The sequence below is a fragment of the Dendrobates tinctorius genome, unplaced genomic scaffold, assembly GCF_039654945.1.
Source record: "Dendrobates tinctorius isolate UK_male_01 unplaced genomic scaffold, ASM3965494v1 ptg000160l, whole genome shotgun sequence".
Taxonomy (NCBI): domain Eukaryota; kingdom Metazoa; phylum Chordata; class Amphibia; order Anura; family Dendrobatidae; genus Dendrobates; species Dendrobates tinctorius.
Window position 1 is genome coordinate 24,756,854 of NW_027361827.1, and position 14,432 is coordinate 24,771,285.

Here is a 14,432-nt window from a genome sequence, read left to right on the forward strand (position 1 = left end):
AGATCTGATTTTGACCAATTTATGATCCAACCCAACCTCTGCAGCGTGGAGATCAAGGACTGACAGTCAACCCTGAGCTGGGCTGCTGAATCTGCTACGATTAAGAAGTCGTCTAAGTACGGGACCACCGTGATGTTTCGGGCTCTTAGGTAGGCCACTACTTCTACCATTACCTTTGTGAAGACTCTTGGGGCTGATGCTAGGCCAAAGGGGAGGCAGCGAAACTGGTAGTGGTGTATCCTGCCCTCCTTTTCGACCGCAAACCTGAGATATTTTTGGTGGTCTGGGTGGATGGGGACGTGGTAATACGCACTTTTTAAATCGAGCGTGCACATTACCACCGCTTCTCCCAGCAACGGAATCGTGGATCTTATTGATTCCATCTTGAAGCGTTTGTATGCTACCCACTCCCACTTGTTTAGGGGCTTGAGATTTATTATGGTCCTGGTCTCCCCGATGTTTTTTTTATTGCGAAGAGGCTTGAGTAGTGTCCTCCCCTTTCCTCTTGTGCAGGTACTGGCATGATTGCCTCCATTTCTAGGAGGTCCTGGATATCCAACCACATGGGGGAGGTCGGACAGAGTTGTGAGCTGGTCACTAAGAACCTGTTCGGGGGTAGGGAGTTGAACTCTATCTTGTACCCTTGAGAAATTACCCGTAGTACCCAGGGGCTGGTGGTAACCTCCCGCCATTCTCCCCTGAATTTGAGCAGTCGCCCCCCCCTACTCTGGTGGCGGTATTTTTTCCGGGAGCTAGACCCTGGGCCGGAGAAGATGGTATCTCTGCTCCTATTTCTAGCCTCGCCCCCTTTGGGGTAGCTCCATCGACCCGACTTTCCCTTTCGTCTGTAGTCCATTCTCTGGTTGTAACTGGGTCTACAAAAGGGCTGATACTTTCTACGTTTCTCTTCAGGGAACCCCTTTTTTTCTTCTGACGCCTTCTCTAAGATATCATCAAGTACGGGCCCGAAGACTCTACCCCCCCCGAGAAGGGAAATGAGCACAGTTTATTCTTTGACTGCATGTCACCTGACCAACTTTTAAGCCAGATAGCTCTTCTGGCTGTGTTGGACAAAAATTGGCTTCTGGCCGTGAATCTAACGGACTATGCTGAGGCATCAGCCAAAAACCCCGTAGCTTAATTTCAGCAAGGGAAGGGATTTTAGAATAGTTTCCCTCTGACAAGTGGTTTCTATCTGACAAGTGTTCCTCCAAATCATCTATCCATAGATGCATGGAGCGTGCCACTGATGTCACAGCTATATTTGTTTTTATGACTGCCGCTGAACTCTCCCAGGCCCTCTTTATGAGCCTGTCTGCCTTCCGATCTAGGAGCTCCTTTAAACTTGAGGAGTCCTCGAACGGAATGGCTGTCTTTTTTGATACTCTCGCCACTGGGATATCGATTTTAGGGACCTCCTCCCAGACCTTGACCTCCTCTGGGTCAAACGGCAGGCGAAGCCTGAAGTCTCGGGGAATAGTTAATCTCTTCTCTGCTTCCTCCCACTCGTCTAATATCATAGCCCGTATATGGGTATTTACTGGGAAGACCATCGAAGTCTGGGAGCGCAACCCCCCCGAACATCTCATCCTGTATTGAGAGAGTAGTCGGGGGTTCCTAAATCTGCATAGTCTGCCGCATTGCCCCCAACTGCTCATGCGTATCGCCGGATGCAAAGAGATATCTCCTCCTCCTCTGCGTCTGATTCAGACAGGATGTCTTCAGAAGACGTGTCTGACTCCCTCTGCCTCTTTCTGGATGCCTAGGGGTTCACCTGCGGGGCTTGGGACATGGCTAGGCCGGACACCGAAGCCTGTACTTCCTCTCTAATTATCGCTCTCATGTTAGACATGAGAGTAGCCTGTTCCTCCCCCATTATGCGCTTTGTACATGCATCGCAGAGGGTCTTTTGCCATGTGTCCTTTAGCTTCTTAGAGCAGACTGGACACTTCTTATCCTTCCTCCGGGTCTCCTTTCTGAGGTGGAGGTTCCCCCCTGGAACACAAAGTACGTGTTCTGTGGGGTCTGTCTTACTGGGGCCCTGCCATGACCTCATTTGAAGCTACTCACGTGACCCTGGCTCTCTGTTCCTGTCTCCACCTGGTCCTCCATTCTGGATAGAGAGGCTCACTGTGGCTGTCTGCCTGTGGAGACACCGGAACTTGTTAGTGGGCGGGGGGAGGGGGGGGGGGGGTAGCATCCGGCTCTTACTACCGCAGGGCCTGCATACCGCTGTCTTCTTCCCTCCTGCCAATCCGCTCCACCGCCCGAACCTTGCCCCCTCTCTCAGATGGTGCCGGTCAGTTGCCTGAAGCGCCGGGCGGTCGCCTTTGATGACGCGACCGGAAGTGATGCCACGGTCCGGTGACGCGCGAGCCCCGGCCTGACGATGTGGGCGGAGGTAGCGCGCTCTGGTCCCGGGCACGGTGCGCTGACCTGCCGCGTCTCACAGCGGGGGAAGAAGTGCAGCGGTCCTCTGCCGGGGTCCGCTTGTGGGGCCAGTGGACTCCCCAGAGACGGCCTCGGTACCCGTATATCGGTGGTGGTGGTGGCGTCCAGGGTCGAGAGCCCCCGTCGGGAGGAAGCGACCCCGTGTCCAGGAGCAGCGCTACACTGGACGGGCTGAGGGACCCTGTGCCGGGTATCAGCTGCAGAATTCCTCAGGTAGGAAGGGAAAGGCGGGGCCCCCCGATCCTGACCATCTGCTGCGCGGAACGGACTGGATCTTCCTCCCGTCGTTACTATCCGCAGTGAGACAGGAAAAACACTGAAGGGTGGTAGGGGGAGGATCCTTTTAAACGCTCTTGGTTTCCTGTCCCACTGCGGATGAGAAGGACGTCCTCCAGTGTGCTGTCAGGTGGTGACCTCGAAAGATGAAATAAATTCATGAACATTTTTAGCTTGTATCGCCATGACACGTTGCGTTTTCAATCGATGGAGATGGAATACTTGCTTTTTTAGTGTGACAAAGATTTTTTTTTTTTTTTTTTTTTAATTGATACCAGTTTGGGTGACCAGTTGAGGATTTTTAAAGGAAGCTTGAAAACCAGCTTGCTGAATGATTGTTCTCCTTGTATCTCGGGTGACTGCCAGCCAGTATTTAGACAGGCGAATTATCGTGAAGAAGCATACGGTAATTGTATCTCCAATATTAGTCAGGGTAAGAGGCACTAAATCACCATCTAACACTGTAAGAACAATTGATTAGATGCAGCATCCACAATGTTCAAATTTTACAACTGGTAATTAATCTGTTCACAACCATGTAACGATAATATGCGTTTCACTGGTGATATGGGAGTGGGTTGAATTCCCTCTGGCACAACCATAAAATTAAAAAACATCCATTAGAAGTACATATGGACCCCAAAATAATATTCATAAAACCTTCAGCTCTGAGTGCAAAAAAACCCCAAACAAAACAAAAGCTTATCAATGTGGTGATGATGGTGGTGAGGAGGGGGTAGATTGGAAACAAAATACAGCCTTATAGATTTGGTATTGCCATAATAGTACTGCCCTGGAGAATCAGATTTCCAGGTCAATTTTACTGCAAAATGAAAAACTGTATAAACAACGGCTTTTTTTTACCTGTATTTCCTTGCATTACATGATTATTCTAATGGAGTCATTGAAAACTACAGTTACAATGGAAACACACCAAAGTGCAGAAAGAAATGGGCATATACACATATACATTATATATGCATACATAAAAATGTAGCTGATCATGAAAGGGTTAAGAATTATAACTGATACATCAGTACTGATTAATGTAAACGATTAATTTAGCAATCACAAGATGGGAATGTGTTGATAGCAGGATTGGCCACTTACCCGCTTGTGCTGCTTGGCTAGTCGTTGCTTAGAATCCTCCAACTCCTTCTGGATTTTTTGGACATGCTTACTCATTTTTCTAACTGTGGAGTGCAAAGTTTCCCATACGTATAACCTAATAAAAATATATTTAAAGTTATTTCTAAAAGGCAAACAAGTTGTTTTATGAGAAAGTCATTATTACAGTTCATGCTTTGGCCATCTACGTGCCGCTATTACGCAGGGCCAAAACGGAAGAAAACAATATATAAACTATGCAGCTAAAAAGTATGTTGACACCTGATGACCACATTCATCTGTGTTTGTTAAAGAACCATATAATTGCTCATACATTCCAGATGAAAATGTTCTCTGGTCGGCTGCTTTAACAGTCCTCTCTCGTCAGGAAAGGTTTTCACTTAGAATATACACATGTATAAATGAGGTCCAGTGTTCAGCAGATCAAGCCACATTTATTTAAAGTAGCCTACTAGCAGCAATCTCTAGATCACAATATGATATTACAGGGTTGCCATTCACTTTCACATGCACATTTGGCAGGTAATGGGCATTTTTCCCGTTATCCTGACAGGCACCATTCAACGGATTTCATAAAACCTCAGGAGACGACGACATTTAAAACTTTTCATTGAAAGCACAAGAGAATTGTAGCAATTTACAATTTGTGATTAACCCCTTACCTACAATGGACGTAATATTCCGTCCATGTGACCCTGGACCTAATTCCCATGGACAGAATATTACGTCATAGCGATCAGCGGCGCCCACGTGGTGAGCGCCGCTGATCACGGCCGGGTGTCAGCTGATTATCACAGCTGACACCCGGCACAATGTGTCAGGGGCGGTCATGGACCGCCCCGTCACGTTAACTCCTTGCACACCGCGATCAAACACGATCGCGGTGTACCGGGGGTTAAAGGGAAGCATCGGCAGGGAGAGAGCTCCCTCCGTGCTTCCCTGAGCCCCCCACAGCAGTGTAATGTACAGCGCTGCTGCGGGGGGCTCTTTCCCTGCATTTCCCTGGATCCAAGATGGCGATGGAACTCTCTGCCATATGATGTTGTAATGAGTGATTCCCTACTAAAATTTAAGAGGGGACTGGATGCCTTTCTTGAAAAGTATAATATTACAGGGTATACACACTAGTTTCCTTAGTGTTGCGTTGATCCAGGGAGCTAGTCTGATTGCCGTATGTGGAGTCGGGAAGGAATTTTTTTACCCAATGTGAAGCTTACGGTTTGCCACATGGGTTTTTTTTGCCTTCCTCTGGATCAACATGTTAGGGCAAGTTAGGATAGGATATGGGTTCAACTAGATGGACTTAAAGTCTCCCTTCAACCTTAATTACTATGTTACTATGATGGGGACCTTCGGGTGCCTGCAGAGCGAAGGCAAGGAGGAAGCCTGCAGCACTGCCTGTGACAGATAGCTGATCTGTCACAGTGATCTGTGATGTGACAGATCAGCGATCTGTCAAAAGGACAGCGTAATAAAGTAAAAAAAAAAAAAAAAAAAGTGTAAAAATTAAAAAAAAATATATATAAAAACAAATATTCCCTAATAAATTCATCTTTTGGAAATAAAAAAAAACAAAAAAACACAATAAAAGTACACATTTGGTATCGCCGCATCCGTAACGACCCGCCCTATAAAACTGTCCCATTAGTTAACCCCTTTAGTGAACCCCTTAAAAAATAAAAATAAACGAAGCAAAAAATAATGATTTATCATACCGCCGAACAAAAAGTGAAATAACGCGCGATCAAAAAGACGCATATAAATATCCATGGTACTGCTGAAAACGTCATCTTATCTCGCAAAAAACGAGCCGCCATACAGCATCACCAGCAAAAAAATAAAAAAGTTATAGCTCGCAGAATAAAGCGATGCAAAAATAATTGTTTTCAGTGCACAAAAACGCCAAAACATAAAAAAAAGATCTAAATGAGGCATCGCTGTAACCGTACTGACCTGAAGAATAAAAGCGCTTTATTAATTTTACCACAGGCGGAACGGTGTAAACGCACCCCCCAAAAGAAATTCATGAAATGCTGGTTTTTGTTCATTCTGCGTCCCAAAAATCGGAATAAAAAGCGATCAAAAGATGTCACGTGCCCGAAAATGATACCAAATAAAAAGCGTCAACTCGTCCCGCAAAAAATAAGACCTCACATGACTCAGTGGGTCAAAATATGGAAAAATTATAGCTCTCAATATGTGGTGATGCAAAAACTTTTTACAATAAAAAGCGTCTTTTAGCGTGTGACAGCTGCCAAATATAAAAACCGCCATAAATAGTAAATAAAACCCCCCGTTATCACCCCCTTAGCTAGGGAAAAGTCTTAGTTACTCACCGGTTAACGGTATTTTTCGGAGTCCATGACAGCACCACCAGAGAGAGGGGATCCGCCCTTTAGGAACAGGAAACCTACAGATACAAAAAGGGTGGCACCTCTCCCACGCATCAGTTGGATTACAGAGCACAAGAGAACTTCCAAGGTTAATGCATGATTTATGTACAGTATTCTTTACAATTATAACTTTTATCACCAGTGAGTATAAACAAGAAAAAAGACGTGCACACCCCAATTAAACTAAAGGGAGGGAATATACGGGTGCTGTCATGGACTCCGAAAAATACCGTTAACCGGTGAGTAACTAAGACTTTATTCGATCGTCCATGACAGCACCACCAGAGAGATCTACAGAGAGTAATATCAGCTTTAGGGAGGGACTACAGCCTGCAGCACCCTTATACCAAAAGAGAGGTCTGTGGAAGCACCTAGGTCTAGCCTATAATGACTATAAAAGGTGCTCGGAGAGGACCAAGTAGCCGCCTTACATATCTGGTCGATGGAGACTTCTGATCTTTCGGCCCATGAGGTTGCCATTGCCCTGGTGGAATGCGCCCTCAGCTTTCCGGGTGGCGACCTGCCCTTTGATGTGTATGCTATTGCAATCGCCTCTCTAATCCATCTGGCTAGTGTATTTTTTGATGCTCTACAACCTTTTCTGGGGCCTTGATGAGAGATAAATAGGGCATTATCTTTCTTCCAGGGATCAGTGACTGACAGATATTCTATGAGGCCTCTCCTGACATCCAGGGTGTGTAGTTTCCTTTCCTTCTCATTAGTTGGATTAGGGAGGAAGGATGGCAGAACTATCTCCTGCGTCCTATGGAAACTAGAAACTACCTTTGGCAAGTACGCTGGATCAGGTCTAAGTATTACCCTATCCTCTTTAAACTGTAAATAAGGAGGACACCTAGATAAAGCCTGAATATCGCTTATTCTGCGAGCTGATGTCAGAGCTACCAGGAAGGCTACCTTGAGGGACAGGATTTTTAGGGAAGCCGACGAGATAGGTTCGAATGGAGTCTCTGTCATAGCAGTGAGGACTAGGTTCAAGTCCCACGGCATAAACCTATCCTTCATTATTGGCCTGGATCTACCTGCTGCCTTAATGAATCTGCTTATCCAATAATTACCAGAAATGTTGCAGCTAAACAGAGCCCCCAAGGCTGACACTTGTACTTTAAGGGTACTGGTAGAGAGTCCCATGTCTAGACCTTTTTGTAGGAACTCTAATATCTGCATTATAGGTGCTGAATCCCCAGCGATAACTTCTGAGTTTTGAAGGAATTTTTTCCAAATCCTGACGTAAATTTTTGTGGTAATGATTTTCCTACTTTTAAGAAGGGTGTTAATTAGGTCTGCGGAGAAACCCTTTTCTTCTAATAATGACCGTTCAAACTCCACGCTGTCAGATGAAGGCCAGCCACCTGAGGATGGAAGACTGGGCCCTGGGACAGGAGATCCGGGATGTCCGGCAGAACCCAAGGATCGGACACCGACATGGTCCTGAGGCATGAGAACCATGCTCTCCTGGGCCAAAACGGAGCGATGACTATCACCCTTGCTCTGTCTTTCCTGATTTTCCTCATCACTAGGGGTAGAAGAGATAGGGGAGGGAAGGCGTAGGCTAGTTTGAAGTCCCAGTTTATCAGGAAGGCATCTACCGCCAGAGGATTTTCTCTGGGATTCAGGGAGCAGAATTGTTCCAATTGAGTGTTGTCTCTGGTGGCAAATAGGTCTACCTCTGGATATCCCCACTTTTGAACAATCAGTTTGAATATGGAGGTGTTTAAAGACCATTCCCCTTGCTTTAGCCGATTGCGGCTTAAAAAGTCTGCCGTGATGTTGTCTTTTCCTTTTATATGCAATGCTGTTAAAGATAGGAAGTATTGTTCTGCTAGATGGAACAACCGTTCTGCTACCAACATCAGGGGTCTGGAACGAGTCCCGCCTTGGCGATTGATGTATGCCACGGTGACCTGATTGTCGGAGAACACTCGCACATGATGGCCCTGTAGATACACAAGGAGCTTTTTAGCCGCCTGTTCTACTGCCGTTAATTCTTTTAGGTTAGATGACATTCCTAACTGATGATGTTGCCATCGGTCCTGGACTAAAATTTCACCCATATGAGCTCCCCAACCGTAAGGATTGGCATCCGTGGTGACTATGCGGGTTACGTTATACTCCCAGGGCACCCCTTTTAATAAGTTATCCTTGTGTAACCACCACTCTAGGGACTCCCTTGTGTTACGGGATAAGGTTAGCTGACCCTCCAAGTAACCTCCAAGGACTTTTTGATGTAATAAGACCTCGCTCTGTAGTTTCCTTGCATGAAACTGGGCCCACTGGACTGCCGGGATACAGGCCGAGAGAGAGCCTAGAAGGGACATGGCTTTTCTGAGGGACATGGTGGGGTTATTGGAGGCGTTCAGGATCTGATAATGGAGGCGAACAAGCTTGTCCGGAGGCAGACGGCATTCCTGTTTTTCAGAATCCAGGGTTAGGCCCAAAAATTGTTGGACTTTCATTGGCTGCAACCGGGACTTTTTGACGTTCAGCAACCATCCTAACCGTTCTAGGGCAGACATTGCCTTTTGTAGCTGTTGTAAACAATGGTTCGCCGTTTTTCCTACAATAAGAAAATCGTCCAGGTAGGGGATCACCAGAATGTTTGATTCACGTAGATGGGCCATGACCTCCGCTATCACCTTAGTAAACACTCGGGGAGCGACTGCCACTCCAAAAGGGAGGGCCGCATATTGGAAATGTCGAATTGACCCATCCAACTGAACCGCCACTCTGAGGAACCGCTGATGGCCTGCATGGATGGGTATATGGTAGTATGCGTCTTTTAAATCTAACACGACCATGAAGCAGTTTTGGAACAGCAATTTTATTGCAGATTTAATCGTTTCCATCTTAAAGGGACGTATGACCAAAAATTTGTTGAGGGCTTTAAGGTTAATTATTGTCCTAAAGGAGCTGTCCGGTTTGCGGACCAGGAACAGAGGGGAGTAGAATCCCTTCCCCCATTCTTCCTCTGGAACCTCTAATCAGGACTTTCTTAGCGTACAGGTTATGAACCTCGGCTTCCAGGGCAGCTTGTTCTGCCGCAGATGACCTGAGTGGGGTGATTTTAAATTGATCAAGGGGAACCCTAGAAAACTCTAGTCGTAGTCCCACGGCTATTATCCCCAATATCCAGCTGCTATTGGAGATCAGAGACCAGGATGGGTAGAAGGCAGCTAGTCTCCCTCCTACTGGGGCCACTAGTCATTGGGGCGGCTTTTTCGTGTCCCGAGCTGGACCTTCCTGGCGCCCTCCCCCAAACATGAATCCTGTACCTTTCCTTTTTTTATCATCCCATCTGCCCTGATCTCTGGACGACCTTCTCCGGAAAACCCCTTTCCTGGCGAAGGGACGTCTGTACGAGGGGTTCGGGAGACTGGGAAATTTCTTTTTGTCATCTCCAGCTTTCTCCAACAATTCGTCCAAGACGGGACCGAATAGGTACTCCCCCTCGCAGGGAATGGAACAGAGACGGGACCGGGTTTGAATATCTCCTGGCCAGCATTTTAACCAGAGCGCTCTTCGCGCTGCATTAGACAGACCTGCGGCTTTTGCCGCCATTCTTGCAGAGTCTGCAGAAGCATCGGCTAAAAACGCTGCGGCATTCTGAATGATGGGTAAATTTTTCCGAATAGACGATCTTGAAGCTCCATCTCTTAGTTCGGAATCTAGCCAGACCATCATGGATCTGGCTGTACAGGTGGCAGCTACCGCTGGTCTTAACGCGCCTGCTGACATCTCCCATGTCCCTTTAAGGAAAGAATCTGCTTTCTTATCTAACGGATCTTTCAGGGAGGCCATATCGTCAAATGGTATGGCGGATTTTTTAGATGCTTTGGCTACTGCAGCATCTAGTTTCGGGGCTTTATCCCATCTGTTTACTACCGGGTCATCGAAGGGGTATCTCCGCTTAAAGGCTGGTGGCATGGAGCCCCTTTTCTCCGGTCTCTTCCATTCTCTATCAATTAGGCTCTGAACCTTTTCGTTCAATGGAAAGGCTTTACGTTTTTTGGGGTCCAACCCCCCGAACATAATGTCCTGTGCTGAGAGTTCTCGTTTTTTGTCCGCTACCCCCATGGTGGACCGTATAGCTTTCACTAATTTGTCCATCTGTTCTAAGGGGAAGCAGAACCGGCTAGAGTCTTCATCCGAGGAAGACGACGAGGAGGCCGAGGAGTCCGAGGAATTGTCCCCTTTCCCAGGGGCGACTGAAGCCTCCGAGCCCGAACCACTAGCCTCTCTTCTTCTAGAAGGTTCTCTTTGAGGTAAAGCTTTCATTTCTGCCCTGATCATGTCTCTCAGGTTTGAAGTGAAGTCAGGTGTCTCTTCCGCTACCGTCTGCCGTATGCATGGCTGGCATAATTTTTTAGGGTGGCCATCTGGTAGGGGGGAACTACAGAGGGCACATTCCCTGTGTTTCTGTTTTCCCGTAACCTTCTTCCCCTGAAAAAAAACATAAAGGAACACTGCATCAGGGTACATTCACGGAGATCTCTTACCCATGCAGATGAGGCAGGTACCGGATCACGGAGGGAGGCAGGGGGGTCCTTTCTGGAGGAACTTTCGCGGCTCTGGTCGCTGGTTCGTTTCTGTCTCTTCTGCTGGCCACTCGCCTGTTTCTGCGGGTGTTCCTGCGTCTCGTCCTGCTGGACTAAGGGGGCTTCCGACGTCTCCATTGCTGGGGCCTTCAGAAGCACCCCAGCGGCGTCCCCATCTGCCTTATATGGCCTCCTGTCCGGGTCAGCAGGCATACTGCCCTAGCACCACCCACCCGGCATTTGCGTTCCCTCCCCCATGCTCCGGCCCCCCTCGCCTTCGCCGGGTCGCCGCGCGACCCCCGGACCGGCATGCACCCGCGGCGCTCGACCGGAGGCCGCCGGCACCCGACTTCCGGTATCGGCGCTATCGCTCCGCCCCTTCCGCCGCGTCACTTCCGCCGCTCACAGAGCCCTGCGGGAGCGCGCGCGAAGGAGCCGCGCAGGCCCGCCCGGAGTGCCAGCACCCCCCGCGCCCGCCGCCATGAGCCCGGCCAGGAGACAGCACTGACCCGGAGGACCGGGCCTGGGGAAGCGCACCGGGGCATACCTACCAGGTGCTGGCTCTGGAGACGGCATCCACCGGACCCTTGCTCCACCTGCTTCATCCACTGTCGTGGTGACCTACCCGGCCCCACCGTGGCGCTTCCAGGGACCCCGCACTGACCGAGGTAGGAGACCCCCTCGCTACCTGGGTCGGTCAGCCGGCCTGGGTATTCCATGATGATTCTGACGGACGATCTGTAGAGAGTCCTGTCCTCTAGGAACAGGAAACCAACTGATGCGTGGGAGAGGTGCCACCCTTTTTGTATCTGTAGGTTTCCTGTTCCTAAAGGGCGGATCCCCTCTCTCTGGTGGTGCTGTCATGGACGATCGAATAAAATAAAATTAAAAGAAAATGTATTTATTTCCATTTTCCCATTAGGGTTAGGGCTAGGGCTGAGATTAGGGTTAGGGGTGTGTTGGGGTTAAGGTTGGAGTTAGAATTGGGGGGTTTCCACTGTTTGGGCATATCAGGTGCTCTCCAAACGCAACATGGTGTCTGATCTCAATTCCAGCTAATTCTGCGTTGAAAAAGTCAAATGGTGCTCCTTCCCTTCCAAGCTCTGCCATGCGCCCAAACAGTGTTTTACCCCCACATATAGGGTATCAGCCTACTCAGGACAAATAGCAAAACAACTTTTGGGGTCCAATTTCTCCTGTTACTCTTAGAAAAATAAAAAATTGGGGGCAAAAATATCATTTTTGTGGAAAAAAAATGATTTTTTTATTTTCACGCCCGGGCGTTATAAAATTCCGTGAAGCACTTGGGGGTTCAAAGTGTTCACCACACATATAGATTACTTCCGTGGGAGGTCTAGTTTCCAAAATGGGGTCATTTGTGGGGGGGTTTCTACTGTTTAGGTACATCAGGGGCTCTCCAAAGGCAACGTGACACCAGCAGACCATTCCATCAAAGTCTGCATTCCAAAACGTCACTACTTCCCTTCCGAGCCCCGACGTGTGCCCATACAGTAGTTTTCTCCCACATGTGTGTACTCAGGACAAATTTGACAACAGCTTTTGGGGTCCAATTTCTCCTGGTACCCTTGGGAAAATAAAAAAATTGGTGACTAAAAGATCATGTTTGTGGAAAATATACGATTTTTTTATTTTCACGCCCGGGCGTTATAAACTTCTGTGAAGCACTGGGGGGGTTCAAAGTGCTCACCATACATCTAGATAAGTTCCATGGGGGGGTCTAGTTTCCAAAATGGTGTCATTTGTGGTGGGTTTTCACTGTTTTGGTACATCAGGGGCTTTCCAAACGCGACATGGTGTCCGATCTCCGTTCCAGCCAAAAAAAGTCAAATGGCGCTGCTTCCCTTCTGAGCTCTGCCATGCGCCCAAATAGTCGTTTACATCCACATATGGGGTATCAGCGTACTCAGGACAAATTGCACAATAAGTTTTAGGGTCCTGTTACCCTTGGGAAAATAAAAATTGGGGGTGAAAAGATCATTTTTGTGGAAAAATATGATTTTGTAATTATACCGCTGTACGTTATAAACTCTATGAAGCCCTTGTGGGTTCAAAGTTCTCACCACATATCTAGATAAGTTCCTTGGGGGGTCTAGTTTCCAAAATGGGGTCACTTATGGGGGGTTTCACTGCTTAGGTACATCAGGGGCTCTCCAAACGTGACATGGCGTCCGATCTGAATTCCAGCCAATTTTTCATTGAAAAAGTCAAACGGCGCTCCTTCCCTTCAAGTACACATGTGGGAAATGTTACTTAAGTTTTTTGTGTGCCGTATCTCTGTGATTTAGGGGCACAAAAATTCAAAGTTGGAAAATTGCGAAATTTTAAATTTTTTTGCCAAATTTCCATTTTTTTCCCACAAATAAATGCAAGTTATTTGAATTAAATTTTACCACTAACATGAAGTACAATATGTCACGAGAAAACAATGTCAGAGTCACCGGGATCCATGGAAGCGTTTCAGAGTTATTACCTCATAAAGGGACAGTGGTCAGAATTGTAAAAATTGGCCCGGGAGTTAACGTGCAAACCACCCTTGGTAGTGAAGGGGTTAAAGAGCTGTGTGTAATTATAACTGACATCTGCAGGTTCCATCTCACAGGCAGTCTAGTCTGTGTTGCAGTACAGCAGAGCTGTGAGAGTTGCAGCTGCCAAAAGGTTTGTTATGAGACAAAACTCAGTTCTACTTTACTGTGTTACATGTCTCACACAGATAACACATCCTTTTATTAAAAATAAGCTCTGGAGGCAGATTCTCACTTTGATCAATGTTCTGCCCCTAATCTGGAACAGTTCATTTATATATAATAAAAACATGGCGCTCTCTGGAATAAAACATTGGATCGTAGATATCAAGGTATCACTTTACTCTGCTTCCTATAACCTGCATGCCCATATAGACAGTTTAAGAGGGTTCATACTACTGACAGATTCGCTTTAACCCCTTCATGACAGGCAAGCACAGACCACATATTTCCCAGCATATGAACGCTGATTTATTGAATCATCTGGCTCTAACCGCCGTGGTGTGGATGGAGTGGAACCCCGCCCGCAGCTTAACCTGCGAAATGCCAATGTCAATCTTTGATAGCAGCATTTAAAAACACACTAACAAGAGATGTGTTCCATTCCTTGTATTCATTGACACCACCGTGAAGTGAGGCACCAATGGATTGTCAGGACAGCCAGGGCCTCCTGAAAACCCCAGTACCTGTCGTTCCACTACTTCAGTGAAAGCCAGCATTTAGCTGGTGTTCATAGGAAATATGCATAGCTAAAATCACGACTATGTCTAGTACAAGAGATAGGATGATTGCAGCTTCAAGTCACCTAAAACTCAAATCACCCTTTTTAAAAATATTAACAACACCACATCACATGATACTGTCGTGTTCAGAATAGTCCGATCAAAATGTAAAATGAATCCAAAAACTGGTAGAATGAGGGGAAAATTTTTTTTTTCTTTTTTCACAAAAATTTCACTTTAGAACCAAATGTTTTTATTTTCATAAGGGTAACAGCAGAAAATGGAGCCCAAAAATTGTTGTGCAATTTCTCCTGAGCACCCATACCCCATATGTCAGGGAAAACCACTGTTTGCGTGCGCCATTTG

At 47.1% G+C, this 14,432-nt stretch overlaps 1 protein-coding gene across 1 annotated transcript in view; it reads right to left on the reverse strand.

The window, feature by feature from the left end:
- NCBP1 (nuclear cap binding protein subunit 1) overlaps window positions 1–14,432 on the reverse strand; it is a 103,503-nt gene that overhangs the window by 4,410 nt on the left and 84,661 nt on the right. Inside the window, exon 20 of the mRNA XM_073549730.1 lies at window positions 3,838–3,952. Coding sequence (XP_073405831.1) covers window positions 3,838–3,952 — 115 coding nt within the window. The remainder of the gene's footprint in view (window positions 1–3,837; window positions 3,953–14,432) is intronic.